The 15176-nt window shown below is 40.8% G+C and overlaps 1 protein-coding gene across 5 annotated transcripts in view; it reads left to right on the forward strand.

The window, feature by feature from the left end:
* The window catches only part of SUPT20H (SPT20 homolog, SAGA complex component), a 78100-nt gene that overhangs the window by 57325 nt on the left and 5599 nt on the right, over positions 1 to 15176 (forward strand). For 3 of the 5 annotated variants that reach the window (XM_018554278.1, XM_018554284.1, XM_018554299.1), the window contains exons 21-23: positions 177 to 232; positions 6594 to 6731; positions 10392 to 10497. In XM_018554278.1, coding sequence (XP_018409780.1) covers positions 177 to 232; positions 6594 to 6731; positions 10392 to 10497 — 300 coding nt within the window. The remainder of the gene's footprint in view (positions 1 to 176; positions 233 to 6593; positions 6732 to 10391; positions 10498 to 15176) is intronic. The other 2 variants (XM_018554307.1, XM_018554291.1) reach the window with 2 other exon arrangements.

Here is a 15176-nt window from a genome sequence, read left to right on the forward strand (position 1 = left end):
CCACACTGAAAATATATGCCTGTGGTAATTGGATAAAAAAAATATCACAGGTCTCTTTATGGTTTACTGTTCTCCAAACAAGATCCAGAAAAATAATACATAACCTTTTTTCCTGAAAACTATATATTTCTCAGCCGGTTTGTTTTGATTTTAAATAAAAGACTTTTCTTCAACAGGTGGGCCCTTTGGCATAAAAAATACTTCCAGTTTGAGACCATTAAATCTACTTCAGGTAATTATGGCTTAGTTTTTCCAAAAACCTCTAGGGAACCTTTTTTTTTTTTTTGGTTACACATATACACATGACTGAATAGGAAAAATAGCTTTTTAACTGGTGCAAAAGAAGTTACATTTATGGACACATTTTCTTTTTTTTTTACTTTTCTTATATGGCAGTTTTATTTAAAGTTCCATGAAAGTATTTAAACTAAACTAGAACGTTTAGGTTCTCTGTACAAGAGGTATTTTTTGGCATCTATGTCCAACATCATTATTGTCTACCTGTAGCACGCTACTGCCAGTTTTTGTCAATGAGGGTGTTGTGTGGCAGACTGGTTGCTGGAAACCTCACTGCTGTTACCCAAATTACTAGTTTAAGTTAAAAAACACTTACCCCGTAGTTCTCTTTTAAGCCCATTATTGGGTGAAACATGTTAGAGTGAAGAGGATCCATGGCGGGACGATGTGTACCTGTGTGCTACAATAAATTCTTACAAGTATATAGTTCTGAGGTTACAATCATGAGATTTTTGAGCTCAACACAATAACAGAAATATATTGCTATATAGTATCAAGACTTAAAGGAGAAGTATGGGGTCAGTGTTTTTCCCCATAGTTCTAAGGGTAACGGGAGGTCACAAACTAGCGTCCTCCCGTGACCCAAAGCTCAGTATACCGCGAGATACCGCTTGCGGTATACTGAGACCGCCGCAGCCGCGACGGATCCCGACAGTACTGTAAAGATCCACCCAGCTGCGGGATTGACAGCTGGCTCTGCCTATCCAGAGGCAGAGCCAGTTGTACCCGCCCCCTCCCCCGTGCGTTCCGCCAATCGGCGCTGGAGGAGAGGGGAAGGGGGGAATTCCTGCAGGGAGCCGTGAATGACAGTCACTGCTCTCTGCAGGGACAGGATCGAGAAGTGAGCGAGCAACGGTATGTGTTCGCTCACTTCCCGATCTATTGAGCCGACGTGTGACAGTTTAATTGTCACACGTCGGCTCGAACTATGAGGCTGAGTGATTTTCATTCACCTCATAGTTCTCCTTTTAAATATAGTGAACCAACAATCTATTTAACTACAAAATACAAAGAAAAGATTTAAACATGCAAAATACACAGACATTCATATATAAGGGACAAACGATAAACATACATTTAACCCTTTCGCTGCCAAGGACGTACGTCGTACGGAGCTACAAAAGTGCTTCCAGTTGGCCAGGGAAAGAGTACAGGCATATTTACCCATTAATCGTCACATGAGGGCCCCATTTTGGTGGTTTAAAAGACTCACTTTTCTCTTCCTGCCCCTTGATTGATATATCTCTGGTCTTCGTAGGGAAGCATTGAGAGACTTCGATTGGTGGCCTCCCATTGATTCATTTAATCAGATTTGAATTCTCCTATAGGGATTGGATGTTTCCAAATACCCTTTGTTGGAACTTCCAACCCCTTTTCTATGCAAATCTTTTAAGATGAGCGGGAAATTCCAGATGGGCAGGTGTCCCGAGGCTAACCCCAGGTCATGATTTTATCTAAACCAGGGGGACAATCTGCTTGTTTTACTAGCGACAAGGATCTTTTGAAGGTCTTAGCCAGAGACAAAAGAGTGTATGCACCTATTGTGAGAATCAAAGGCCTCGGCTCCAATGTGTTCATGGATCTCATTGTCTCTTGTCTCGACCATATACCATTAACAGGCTAGGTCTGGACAAATTTATAATTACGTTTACAATTCATTGATATGCATCTCCCCTGGACAGTGATAACCCACAACAAAGAACATATTTAATTACCAGCTCCCATCAACACATGTGGAATATTTAAAAATAAAACTATATACATACACTTATGATGATTTGACATACTCATAACACTGCCAAAAAGAGAAAAAAAATATCTCAGCTTGTAGTTTAACATGCCCCCAATCAACTGTAAAGTGAACAGTTCTTCAATGCTAATTTCCATAACTCCATATCATTGCTCCCTCACAGCAGCACTAGAGAGAGCTATGGGTGCTTACCTGCCGAACCAGTCTTGCTCAAACTTCACAGTCATTCACAGAAAAAAAGTCCGGCTGCACAAAGCAAACTTCTCCGAAGAATTTATTGTAGCACACGGGTACACCTCGTCCCACCATTTTTTTTTCACACTAACATGTTTCACCCAATAATGTGCTTAATCATGGTGATCTCTACAATTAAAGGAGAACTAAGAGGTAAGTGAAAATCACTCATCCTCATAGTTCGAGCCGATGTGTGACAATGAAACTGTCACGTCGGCTCAATAGATCAGGAAGTGAGCGAACACATACCGCTGCTCGCTCACTTCTCGATCATCTCCCTGCAGTGACTGTCATTCACCGCTCCCTGCAAGGATTCCCTGCTCCGATCCTCCAGCGCTGATTGGAGGAACGGGTGGATGAGGGCGAGCACAGCTGTCTCCCTCTAGATAGGCAGAGCCAGCTATCAATCACGCAGCCGGGTGTATCTCGATAGTATTGTCGGGATCCATCCAGACTGCGGCGGTCTCGGTATACCACGAGGTGTAGCTCGCTATATACTGAGCTATGGGTCACGGGAGGACGCTAGTATATGTCCTTCCGTGATCCTTAAGAGAACTATGGAAAAAAAACACTTACCCCATAGTTCTCTATTAAGCCCATTATTGGGTGAAACATGTTAGAGTGAAGAGGATCTATGGCAGGACGATGTGTACCTGTGTGCTACAATAAATTCTTCAGAGAAGTTTGCAGAGTGCGGACGGACTTTTTTTTTCTTCTGTGAATGACTATAATTCTTTATTGCTGCTGCTCGCCTGTGAAATCTGAAGACCGGTAGAGAGCTTCATGATTTTCAGATAAACATTTGGGGCAATTTTTTTTTTTTTTTATCTTGTTTTTACAATCTACATACATTCGTTGATTTAGAAACAAATGTGAAATACAGGAAATGCCTATGACACAGAATTCCCAGAGCATTATGGGTTTTCTTATATGAAAAGAAGCTAAGAGCACCACGTGCTAGCTGAGTATAGAAATTCAAAATATTTAAAATATCATCATGTGTAACAATAATACTAAAATATATACAAAATCAATATACATTCCTCTTAGTTTGTGTTTTACCTATGTACTTCTACAACATGAAGTAGACCATAGATTTATTTAAATTAAAAGAGAAGCAAAGCCAAAGCATTTTTTGGCATTCTCTTTTTTGGGTTACAGGAGTACATTTTTTAATCACAGGAGCTTTTGATTTTTTAGGTCACAGGAGCTTTTAATGTACTCCTGTGACCTAGTCGGCATATACTGGGCTAGTGCCTAACGTATGTGGGCAGCCCTTGAAATTGAGTTTACAGAGATAGTGATATTTAGCTGTAGTGAACCTGAATAAAACGAAAGCTCCTCAACATTCACTGAACTGGAACTATTAACTTGCCACAAAGGACAGATCAAAGAGCCCTGCTCTGCAAGCAAACAAAAATATATAAAATTATAATCTTTTAGCCCAAAAGTAAGAGTTAAAAATGGACATATTAAACAATAATTATGATAAAGTAAAAATAAACTTTATCAGATCTTTTACACAAAAACATCTTGCAGTAAATTGCAGAAAATCCATGTTAAAACAATCCTTTGCAAGACAGCTGAGATAGAAATGCATTTTAATTTATGTTTTGCTGTGTATTTTGTATCCTGTTAGGTGTTCACAACAGAGCTTAATGGGAAGAATTATAAATATAATGTTGTTTCTAGGGCTGCAACTGTTGATTTTTGTTTCCATAATCGATTAGTTGGCTGATCATTTTTTCAATTGGATAAAAAAATAAATGCCATACCTAATTTAAAATAAAATACAGAAATGGAAAAATAATGTAAAAACAGCGGGCGGGGGGGGGGGGGGGTGCAATAGCCAGCCTGCTATGGGCTATTTCAAATTGCAATAGCCCATAGCAGGCTGGCTATTGCACCAGTCCACTGCCTGCTGTCAGTCAGCAGAGGAGGGACCTGAAGGAGAAAGTGACATGCGCTGCTTAAGGCTGGGCACCAGCAGCAGGGATCTGGGGTGACACAAAGCCGATGAAACACCAGCTCCCAGCGTGGAGGAGAACACTAAGGGATCCAACCAACTAATCAATAATGAGAATCCCTGGCAACTATTCTCATTGATTTATTATTGAATAATCGATTAGTTTGGTTGCAGCACTAGTTGCTTCCCAGTTTAACAGTCTGTGTCTCTGACATCATGGTGTGGCACCAGTATGTTTATGCCCTGCCCCTCTTTACTTAACATTTTGTAGGTAACATACAAAAATAAGGTTATTCTTTTTTTATATATGTAGTAAGAAGGTCTGTAATGGTCCAGTGGGGAAGGGGGAGATGTGGGGGCATTCCCACCAAATCTAAATAATAGATTTTTTGGCTAGCTGACATCTCCAGCATCGGTCAAATTTGTTGTGGCACCACGAGTGGAGTTTGACAGGAGTGGCTTACCAATGTGTAAGAATCTTATAGCAGGTTTCCTTTATTCTGGTGCTAATAGAGCATTTATGGGCCAGCATTCATGCCCTTTCCCACTGTTATCACTAAGTGAAATCTGAAACACTCCATCCCAAGTTGTCTTAAATCTGATTAAAATGTATGGTCTTCACTATGTGTCTATAATTCCTTCTAGCTCTAGGAGATGACTTAGTTGCTGGGACATTTTTTGGCATAAATCTTTTTGAAAGGGAAAAGTCCCTTTCATGGTTTCCCTCTGTTTGAAGGAAAAAATGTTGGTTCACCATGTAGTTTTTGATATGTCCACATAAGTAGGGGTTTATCCTGCCATCGTATAATTAAATAATGTCTGTTACTCATTTTCCCATGAAGTGTACAGTCTGCTGCCACAAGCAGATTATTAGAGTATTAGGCAAAAGTGAGTTTTTATTGCTGGTGGAGATTCGGGATTATCTGAGAGAGGGGTTAGTGGGCCTGGATATGTTCAGCTAGTGTTGGACCAATCATGGGGCGGTTTTTCAGGGCTTTCGGACCACAAAGCCCCACAGAAGCCTTTTAAATTATTCTTTATTCTCTTGCAATTTCTTTAAACTTGCTAGAAAATTTGACTACTCCGGAAAGTGTTATTTCCCTAGCACAGCCCCCCCTCCTCACATGCCATAACCCTCGCCTCTTCTGGGAGTGTCTAATTATGCTCCGTGCTGACCCAGCATCTCCACTCCTCCTCTACCTCCCTAAATAAACTTTTATGGAGAAATGGGGGAGGAGCAAAGGGTAATACTATGAGGTGTCACTCAAAATGGCTGCATGCATTGGTATAACTAAACTCATAGTTTGCTGACCCAATGTTGAATTCAAAATGGGGGAGAGTCATATATAAACGTTTCACAGATCGCTGAGTCTTTGAGGTGGTAATTGATAGTAAAATTGGGCCCGGGGATAAGTTTTGTACACTTAATCTATGTAAGGCCACACTGTTTTTCCTGAAGGCCATACTGCAAAATATATTACAGCACATTGACAGTTGAAATGCCAGTCATAAAATATATTCAAATAAACATAAATATTTATTTACACATTTTATATCAATATAACAATCCTGCACAGAAGTATACCTTTTCTACCTAATGTTTATAAATGCACTGTAGGAAAATCTATTGGTACTCCATGACAAACAGCAAGTTTGCCTCTGTCATTTGCACAGTTCTGGTTGAGATAACTCAAGGAAAGGGATTGGTTGCTTTAGTAATAAGGATTGCACCAGTAGCACACTTATCATGCAACAGGCCCTTATCTATAGAACATTCAGCCTTTTATTAGACTCAAGTCATTAAGCTAACACACCACGGTAAGTATCCTTTTTTTCCCACAAAGTGACAGTCATTTTAGTTTAAGTGAAATTTAAGAAACAAAAACTGCCACATGACTGAAAATAGAGTGCCTTAGGCTTGTGTTAAAGCTTTGTGAATTAGACCTGTTGTTTTAGAAGTGTGAAGGAGGCTATAAGGCACCTGGGGTACTAAACAGAGAAAAGTTGGTTCATTATGTGCAGAATTTAGTGCAAATGCACAGACAACAAATAAAGAGCCCAGTAGCACATATACTATTTGCACTTACATTCTATGAGATAACTAAAGTACCTCAATTGCATTCCTGAAAAATGTTTTAAGTGGTGAAAATATCTGTAGTGCAGTCTAACAACATGGAAACAAAGTCTAAAAGCTGATTTACTCCCACTGCACATGGTGTGTCTATACTGTGTTTCCTGTAACATGTGACTTGGTAAAGATTAGATATGTTTAGTATGTTGTGTGACCATTCTCTGCAATGAATGCACTGCACGTTTTTCTCAAACTGGGTGTCGTCTTTGAAACAGCTTCCTGGTGGTTCACTCATATTCAACCCAATGCAGCAACAGAACCCTTCGCTGTCCCAGTATTCACCTCAGCAGTCCCAGCAGACCACCACGGCCAGTCCCCAGCAGCAGGGAGATCAGCTGGGACTGTTACCATCGGTAAGTTCTATGCCAGGGTATACATACATAAAAGATTGCGTTTATTTTTAATGCATTGAGATCAACTTTGAATCGGCTTCACATATACTTTGTAAGAAGATAAACCACAGGCATATTCTCCCATCCAAGTGAGAAGTATCGTTGAGGCAGATACTAAATTAGAACCTAAGCTAAATGTGGGATTGGGCATTTTGGTAAATCAAAAACACAATTTCTTTTTACATAATCCTTCATTTGAGGGTGATCAAATCATCAGGGATAATCTTTGGACTGTGCACTTCCAGTGTTTAATTATGAACACATGGACCAATTTTGTTTAGTGACATGTCGGTAAAAAAAATTCCCTTTTTTGTCAGCTGAAAAGCAATATCGTCTTTTCATCACAAGATCGTTCATTATATGACTACACTTTGGGTCAGTATAAGGGGATTAAAAAATGCCCAGGATGATATACTCACTAATATGGAACTGCAAATAAATGCCTCAACATGTAAATTCCTACTTTTTAGTTTTAGTTTTGGATAATGTGGCGGAGGATTAGAACTCCTTTTAGGCTTTTACTGCTATCTTGGGCTCCAAGAAATTTCCCCTCTGGCTAATGTCACACTTGCTATACTCAATAGAAGGTTTGATATATAGGACACAGCAGGGAGGTGAAACACTCACCTGCTTGTACATGTTGCTTCCTCACCAGCTGGATGAGCGAGGTGTCAATCTCCCACCAGCGATTTACATTCTACAAAGCAGGGGAGTGTTTTCTTTGCATATTCTAGCAATCCTCTTGCTGGTGACTTCTCACAACAGAATTGCAATTAAGATGTAAGCTTGTCATGGTAAGAGTGGTTTCACCGGACAGGAAGTGAGGGGAGATGTCTGTGTTGTGGTTGGACATCATTCCTCACTTCCTACCTGGATAAAAAAAAGTTCATGTTTATGGTTCCCCATTCTATCCAAAACCTAAAAAAGTAAATACATAAAAAAATAAAAATAGATGTAGCCACCACACTCTATTTGTAAGGTAAATGCCTAGGTCCACATCAACAAAGATATCCATACAAATCCAAAGAAGATATAGAGGCACTCTTGGGTCTTGCTGCAGACATAAGTCAAAGCAACAGTGTTTAATTGTCAGTTTCTATGGAGCTTAGTCCATCTTCCTCAAGATATATATACACCCCCCAATCAGTCATAACATTGACCACTGATGTGAAGTGAATAACATTGATTATCTTGTTACAATAGCACCTGGAAGTGGGTGCGATATATTAAGCAGCAGGTGACTACAGTATTTTGTCCCTGAAGTTGTAAGCAGAAAAAATGGCCAAGCATAAAGATTTAAGTGTCTTTGACAAAGGCCAAATTGTGAAGGCTAGATGACTGGGTCAGAGCAACTCCAAAACTGCAGCTCTTGTGGGATGTTCCTGGTCTGCAGTGGTTAGGACCTACGAAACCTGGTAAACCAGCAACAGGGTCATGGGTGCCAAGGCTCATTGATGATTCAGGTGGGGAGCTTAGACTGACCCAGTGTAGTCCGATTCAATAGAAGAGGTACTGGTGCATAAGTTGCTGAAAAAATTATTGATGGTTCTGATAGGTGTTTGAACACATCGCAGTTTGTTGCATATGGACCTGCGTCAAGTTGCCCATGCTGACCTGTATCCACCACCAAAAGCACCTACAATGGGCACCTGACCACAGAACAATAGAATCTGATGAATCGCATTTTCTTTTGCATCATGTGGATGGCTGGGTGCTTGTGTGTTGCTTACCTGGAGAAGAGAAGGCACCAGGATGCACTATGGGATGAAGGCAATCCCACAGAGGTGATGCGCCTACCTAAACATTGTTGATGACCAATTACACCCCCTTCATGGAAACGGTATTCACTGATGACAGTGGCCTCTTTCAGCAGGATAATGCACCCTGCCACACTGCAAAAATGGTTCAAGAATGGTTTGACAAATACAACAAGGAGTTTGAGGTGTTTACATGGCCGCCAAATTATCCAGATCTCAGTCTAATTGAGCATTTGTGGGATGTGCTGGATAAACCGGTCCGATCCATGGAGGCCCCGCCTCGCACCTTTACAGTACTTTAAGGATCTGCTACTGAGAGTTTGGTGCCAGATACCACAGCATACGTTTAGAGGTCTAGTGGAGTCCATGCCTCAGCAGTTCAGGGCTGTTTTGGCAGCAAAAGGGTTACCTGCTCAATATCAGGTGGTTGTATACTGGATGTGCGCACCTTTTTAGTCTTTTTATATCGCTCATACCTCTGCATCTGCTGCTTGAGAACCTGCCCAAGAGTTATAAGTCGTCAGTGGCAGACTTAGCCTATCAAACTTGACATATATGAAGGATTACTTTTGGGTGGACTGTCACTTTAACGAGTAACTCCAAAGCCAATTGGCAAATACACATTTTGAAACCCTTATTCAACTTTTTCTCCTTGCAAAATATTTACAAAGATATGCATATCCTGTTTCAACCAACGTTGCTTTGTTGTATGGCTGCATTCCTTAAACATGGTAACACATTTTAGAGCCTGATGATATCATAGAACTGTCTTGGATCACTAATTAACAACAGCACACCATTCTGAGCTGTCCCTCCTGGAAGTATGGCCTGGTTCTGGCCATCATAGAAAAAAGGCACTCCTATTGCACATGGCATTTATATTGTATGGAGTAAAAGCATACACTTCAGTTGTCATACTTGCTTGGTGCTGTTTTTAATACATTACAAAGTAGAACACATATGGGGATTGTATATAAACATCTGCAAGCTGTAATAAAGCCATTTCTGTTGTTGCAGCTTTCTTTAGGAAAACCACACAAATATACAGTAGGCATATCTGTAAAAGTAACTGCATGATGGATAGCATTTTAAAAAACTTATATATATTGTGGACTGGTCTTGCCGACCCAGGGGAGCAGTGGTGTAACTCCCCCAGTCATGTGACAGTGCTCTGACCTAGCGATTTGATGCTAGACTTAAGCACTCTCACTTAGGAGGAGGTCACATGCTCCTTCATCCTGGAAGTGCTGGGTACTGAGGATGTCAAGGTGTCTGTCTTATGTCCTTTGGGGTTTCAAAACATTACAATGTAGGAATCTGCCTTCTGTAGTGAAGGAGAATGATGACGATCAATTCTGGAGGCATGCACATCACATGAGTTCAGTTTGATCCTGCCTGTTTGGATGGTATGAATAGAGAGCTTTGGCATTGAACAAAACATGGGGTCACCTTGCTATAGCACAAGCCCCTACAATTAGTGCACTGAGCACAAGCGCCAATATTTAGTTCATTGAGTGTCATTGAGGTCCTGCCAACATTTACACCCATGTTATATATTTCACTGTGCCATAGCACACACCTAGGCTTATACATAGATATTCAGTAGGCAACTTTGATGTACAGTGACATCATTAATGCAAGCTACAATATTGTTAAACCCTTAGAAACATACTGTAGTTCTATTTACAAAAAACCTGTGGGATATGGTTAACAAATACAGCCAATACAGTTAACAAATACAGTTAACAAAGTGGAGTTATGTTTTAAGTACCATGTCTGTTATAAGTCTCTCTTTATTTAGGATATTTTGTTTAGGATATTTGAAGGTTTACTGGTCATCTGCTTTTTCTTTTCACCCTGCCAGGGAATGGAACAAGGTTCTAACAGTCAAGAACAGACTTTATCTTCACAGCAAGCAGCTGTCATTAATCTAACAGGAGTAGGTGGTTTTATGCCTCAGCAGGCAGCTGGTATGTATTCCTATATTCTATTCCCCAATAACATACTTTTCAACACCCCAACTCACCAGCAGTCTGTTGACACAGACTGTCCTCAACAGTCATGCAGCAAAAGTGGAAGTCCATACCCTACGTGAAACATCACTCACCTGTTTGTTGCTGGGAGCTCTTTTATAGGCATTCCAGGTCTTACTGCTAACAGTTCATGATCTGTCAGACTCTTGTCAATCAGTGGAGATCACATTCACACTCATGACTCCATGTTCCAATTTTCTGAGAACATACTTGATATTGTCTCTGGGTGGTCTAATGATTTCCTGGCAGGCAGAATTAGAGTAGGTACCTGTGATCATTTTTCATGTTTGGATTTAAATTGAGGTATGGAGCTATTTTAAATGAGATTATGAGTGGAAATCCACCCAAATCAATGTCTGTGGTGCACAATTTGAACCCCCCGCAGTGCTTCAATAGCTCTTCAGGACCCAAATGCCCATCCATTCCAGCAACCCCAGTACATTGAAAAAACAAGACGAAGCTTCTTTTCAATGTCATACCTGTAGGCCATGTACAGCCTCTCCCAAGCCTGTCTATAAAAAAAACAAAAACTCCTGGTGCAAGGGACCCTCTGCGCCAACCAATGTATGCATGCCTCTGCACCACAGGGAAGAGCACGTGGTCTTGTCCTTAACCTGCACATGTGCAGTGCACTTTGTCGCTCTGACTGCTGCGACAGAGTAAAAGAGAGAGCCCACTGTACATGCACAGTTTTGAACGAGGCCCAGAGCTCGTTTGATGGGGGTGTGAATCCAACAGCCTGTCCCTCCTAGATGGGAAGGAGAGGGTCCCTTGCACAGAAGTTTTTCTAGTCCGGCTTGGAAGGGTTTGCATGGCCTACAGGTATTACATTAAAAGGAGCTTCTGCTGCCATAGTTGTGAAGTGGTTTTTTTATGTATGGGGATGCTTGAATGCATGGACAGTGTCATTGGATGGGTGAAGTAACCCTTTACTACTCTTCCTCTCCAGTGGGTGGGAAGTCCTCACTGTGTTATGGCCTCTAACAGAATCTTCAGCATCCAACACTTTCAGATGTCTTTGTCCCCTGCTGAGCGCTGTGGTTAATTCCTCCGACCAGTATGTCACTATAGGACACAGTAGGGAATATAGGAGCAGACAAAAGGAACCATAGAGCGCATTGGGAACTAGACATCTGACATACCTGGAAGTGTATTGGGAGTGGAAGATTCTGCTGGAGACAGTCGCTCCTACAGACAGCAAATGTAGGACTTGATGCCGTTACAGAGGTAAAGCTTTGAGCATCTGTAAAAAAAAAAACTTAAAACCCTCTATGCCGAAAATATCGGGATTGGCATTGTCATCCGTCTTTAAAATGCCTTACTGACTGTCGCGTCGATCTAATGGCGTCATTAAATTCTTCATATATTTGCTTTATCAGGGGGAACAATGTTGACTGGAATAACTAACTAGTACTCCTGTGATAGTGGCCAGCAGCAGCTTCCATAGACTTGTGATTGTCTCATCTCATTTTTAGTACCATAAATATGGCCATCATAGCTTTGCTTGGAGTGGGTGATGGAATCCTGCCTCTCTCTAACCAAAACAACCTTCCATTTTTAATGGCATTCTTTAACTTGCATTACAAATTAACCGATTTTAAATTGACTTTAGAATGTAGTGTATATTTTGAAGCTTTGACAAGAGCAAGTGTGAGATTTCCATGACTGATGTGTAGAAAATGTTTTGTTTGGAAATATGAGCCCAGCATTTTAAATGGACCTTTTCACCATGTGGCTGCCGGGTGTTATAATTCTGTTTATTCCTATTACATTTATAACTGCAGCGAGCAGTGTGGCAGCTGCTACTTGTGTTAACAATTGCAGCTGTCTGCAAGAAACAAGTCATTCTTCGAGGAATAAGTGTATGCGTTTCACTAAATATTTGTAGAAAAATAAATCAAATGAATAATTATGAGGGATGGAGAAGAACACATATTTTCCAATTCAGTTAAATCCATTCCAGCGAAGAGGTGAAAGCGCTTTCTTGTTATGGGAATAGATCGTAAAGATTTCACATGACTTCATATTTTAAAAGAGTAATTACAGCAGCTTGAAGCCACCTGAAACACTTTTCAAGTGAAAGAAAAAACAGCAATAGTAAAAGTCGTTTCCAAGTGTAAAGAAAAACCCAAGATCTGTTCATCCTAATAGAGGCTCTGGGGAAGGGAGGGAAGCAAATAGTAGGATATTGAATTTAGCTTTTTGTAATTTTTTTTTCTGGTATTTACCATTTTGAAGAAAATATTGTCTTTCTGCTGCCCTCTGCTGTGCACATGCGACATTACAGGTAGCATTTGTTAGATATCTTTTAACATGACCCTAAATTCAGGCGTTAAATGTTAAAAATGCATTCAGGTATCCTAACTAGTAACGAAAATGTATCTTATTTGTGTATCACTCGGCTGTAGATCCCCAAATCATCTCTGAATTGGTGCTGACACTGTCCTTCCTTCTGGAGGGTGGCTACTTTTGTTCCCCAAGGTCCCTGTGTGTGTTGTAAAGTAGCCACCGCTCCAAGCTCACTCCCGTGATGGACTACAATCTCAATACAAATTAGTAAACTAAACATGACATTGTAGTCTATGAAATCATCAACCATGTTCCCCATGGTCCCTGTGTGTGTTGTAAAGTAGGCACTGCTCCAAGCTCGCTACAATCTCATGTTTAGTTTACTAATTTGTACTGAGATTGTAGTCCATCATGGGAGCAAGCTTGGAGCGGTGACTACTTTACAACACACACAGAGACTATGGGGAACTAAAGTAGCCACCCTCCAGAAGGGAGGACAGTGTAATCATAAATTCAGAGATTTGGGGTTCTACAGCCGAGTGATACACAAATAAGATACATTTTTGTGAATAGATAAGGTACCTGAATGCATTTTTAAGGGTTTACTGTTTGCCTAAACTTCTCTTTGCATAATGGCCTCTCTTCCCTCTTTTGCAGTTCCTGACCTTGCCATGTGTTCCTCTGGTCTTAAATTTATTTTATTTATTTTTTCTCCTAATTTTGCTGGTTGCCAGCTCTATATACCCATGAGACCCCTATGTGTAGTATAACATGGTTGCTGAAATCACAGTAACCTATTTCTAATCACTACTCATAAAGTATATCAGTGGAGGTCACCTAAAGTGTCTCTAGACAAAACCTTTTGTTGTTGTTTTATTTAGTTATGGATAGTGCAGGAAAGAGTTAGGCCTTCCGTCAGGTTTTTTGCTATGTCCCCATTGGGGACCTTCACCACTCTGTCCTGATTATTTTTGCCACCAGGACAGAAAGTGAGGGGAAATCAAAAATGTTAGAGTTGTCCCCAGTGTAAGAGGTCAGGGGGAAAAAAAAAAATCTTCCAATGGGGCCACCTATTCCAGAGACAATTGTCTAAGGAAATTTTCTCTAATTTCTCTTGTCTCTGGGAAAGGAAGTGGATGCAAATTTCCCCACTGGTACAAAGTTGATGAAATGTTGTGCAGGCTTGAAGTTTTTATGAATAAAGAATCCCCCCCTTTACACACATTGCATTTGTCTGTAACACACTGCGCTGTGTGTGCTGCATTTTGGCATCATTCTGTATAAACACATTTCATTCCATGCCATCATAAGGTGGAAGTAAACCCATCGCCTGCCCTCCAATGATGTAACGTCCACAAGCTTTCTCACCAGCAGTGACATCTTCTCCCCAGCTTCATCCGGGTCTGGAGTCTTTGTCCATTTTGATTGCCCACCCCGGGATGACATAAGTGCTGCTCATGCACACAGGAGTTCATCCATAATTGGCAGAAGAGACTATAGGTGGCTGTGAACGTCATGCGGTTGCTAAGGGACTGGCTAAAAATTCAAGCCGCGGGTGGCCCTTTCAAATTCAGTCAACTTTTGTCAAAGGAGTCTGCCCAAAAAAATATTTTAATGAACAGTGTCTGCATCCAGTCATTCAACGGCTGTCTAAATACAATGGCTGGCAGCGGGAGATTAGTCCATCCATGCTGTTTAGCGTGACTGGAGAGATCTGTTAGATTTTGGGGTTTTTTTCGTTGAGCCCGCAGGCTGAATGAAACAAATCTAATATGGTATGGCCAGATATTATGTCTCTTCTGCAATATAAATCCTTCCTGCTGGCAAGTTTTCACATATGGTCTTCAGTTTTGTTTTACTGCAATGTGCTTTAATGAACAAAATACTGCACGCTGATCTGCGTTTGGTAATGCACCACAACAGAACCAGTAGACATGAAGGATTCCTTGGGGCCCATCTTTACCCGTTTGTCGGCCAATGTTTTATTATGTGTTCATTTTAAATGGCATTCTGGTGCATCTAGCCAATGTGCATTGTATATATGTCTGTGTGCCCACTGGCACCATTTCCCCTCACTTCCTGCCAGGTTACAGAGAAGGAAGCAAGTTAAAATATCCCCACTGGGGACCCAAACAACATTGAAACCCTTCCCCACCCTACCCCATAAAGCAAACAAAGGTTTTGTCTGGATGTGAGCTTTAAGTCCCGTCTACGTGATAATTAAACTGTTCTAGATTAATTTTTATAAGTTGGGTATCGTACCCAATAAAGCAACTGAATTTGTTTGAAAAGTTTGTAATATAGGTCTGCGTTAGATAATAGTTTGC

Source organism: Nanorana parkeri, unplaced genomic scaffold (genome assembly GCF_000935625.1).
Source record: "Nanorana parkeri isolate BGI_ZX_2015 unplaced genomic scaffold, ASM93562v1 scaffold8, whole genome shotgun sequence".
Lineage (NCBI taxonomy): Eukaryota > Metazoa > Chordata > Amphibia > Anura > Dicroglossidae > Nanorana > Nanorana parkeri.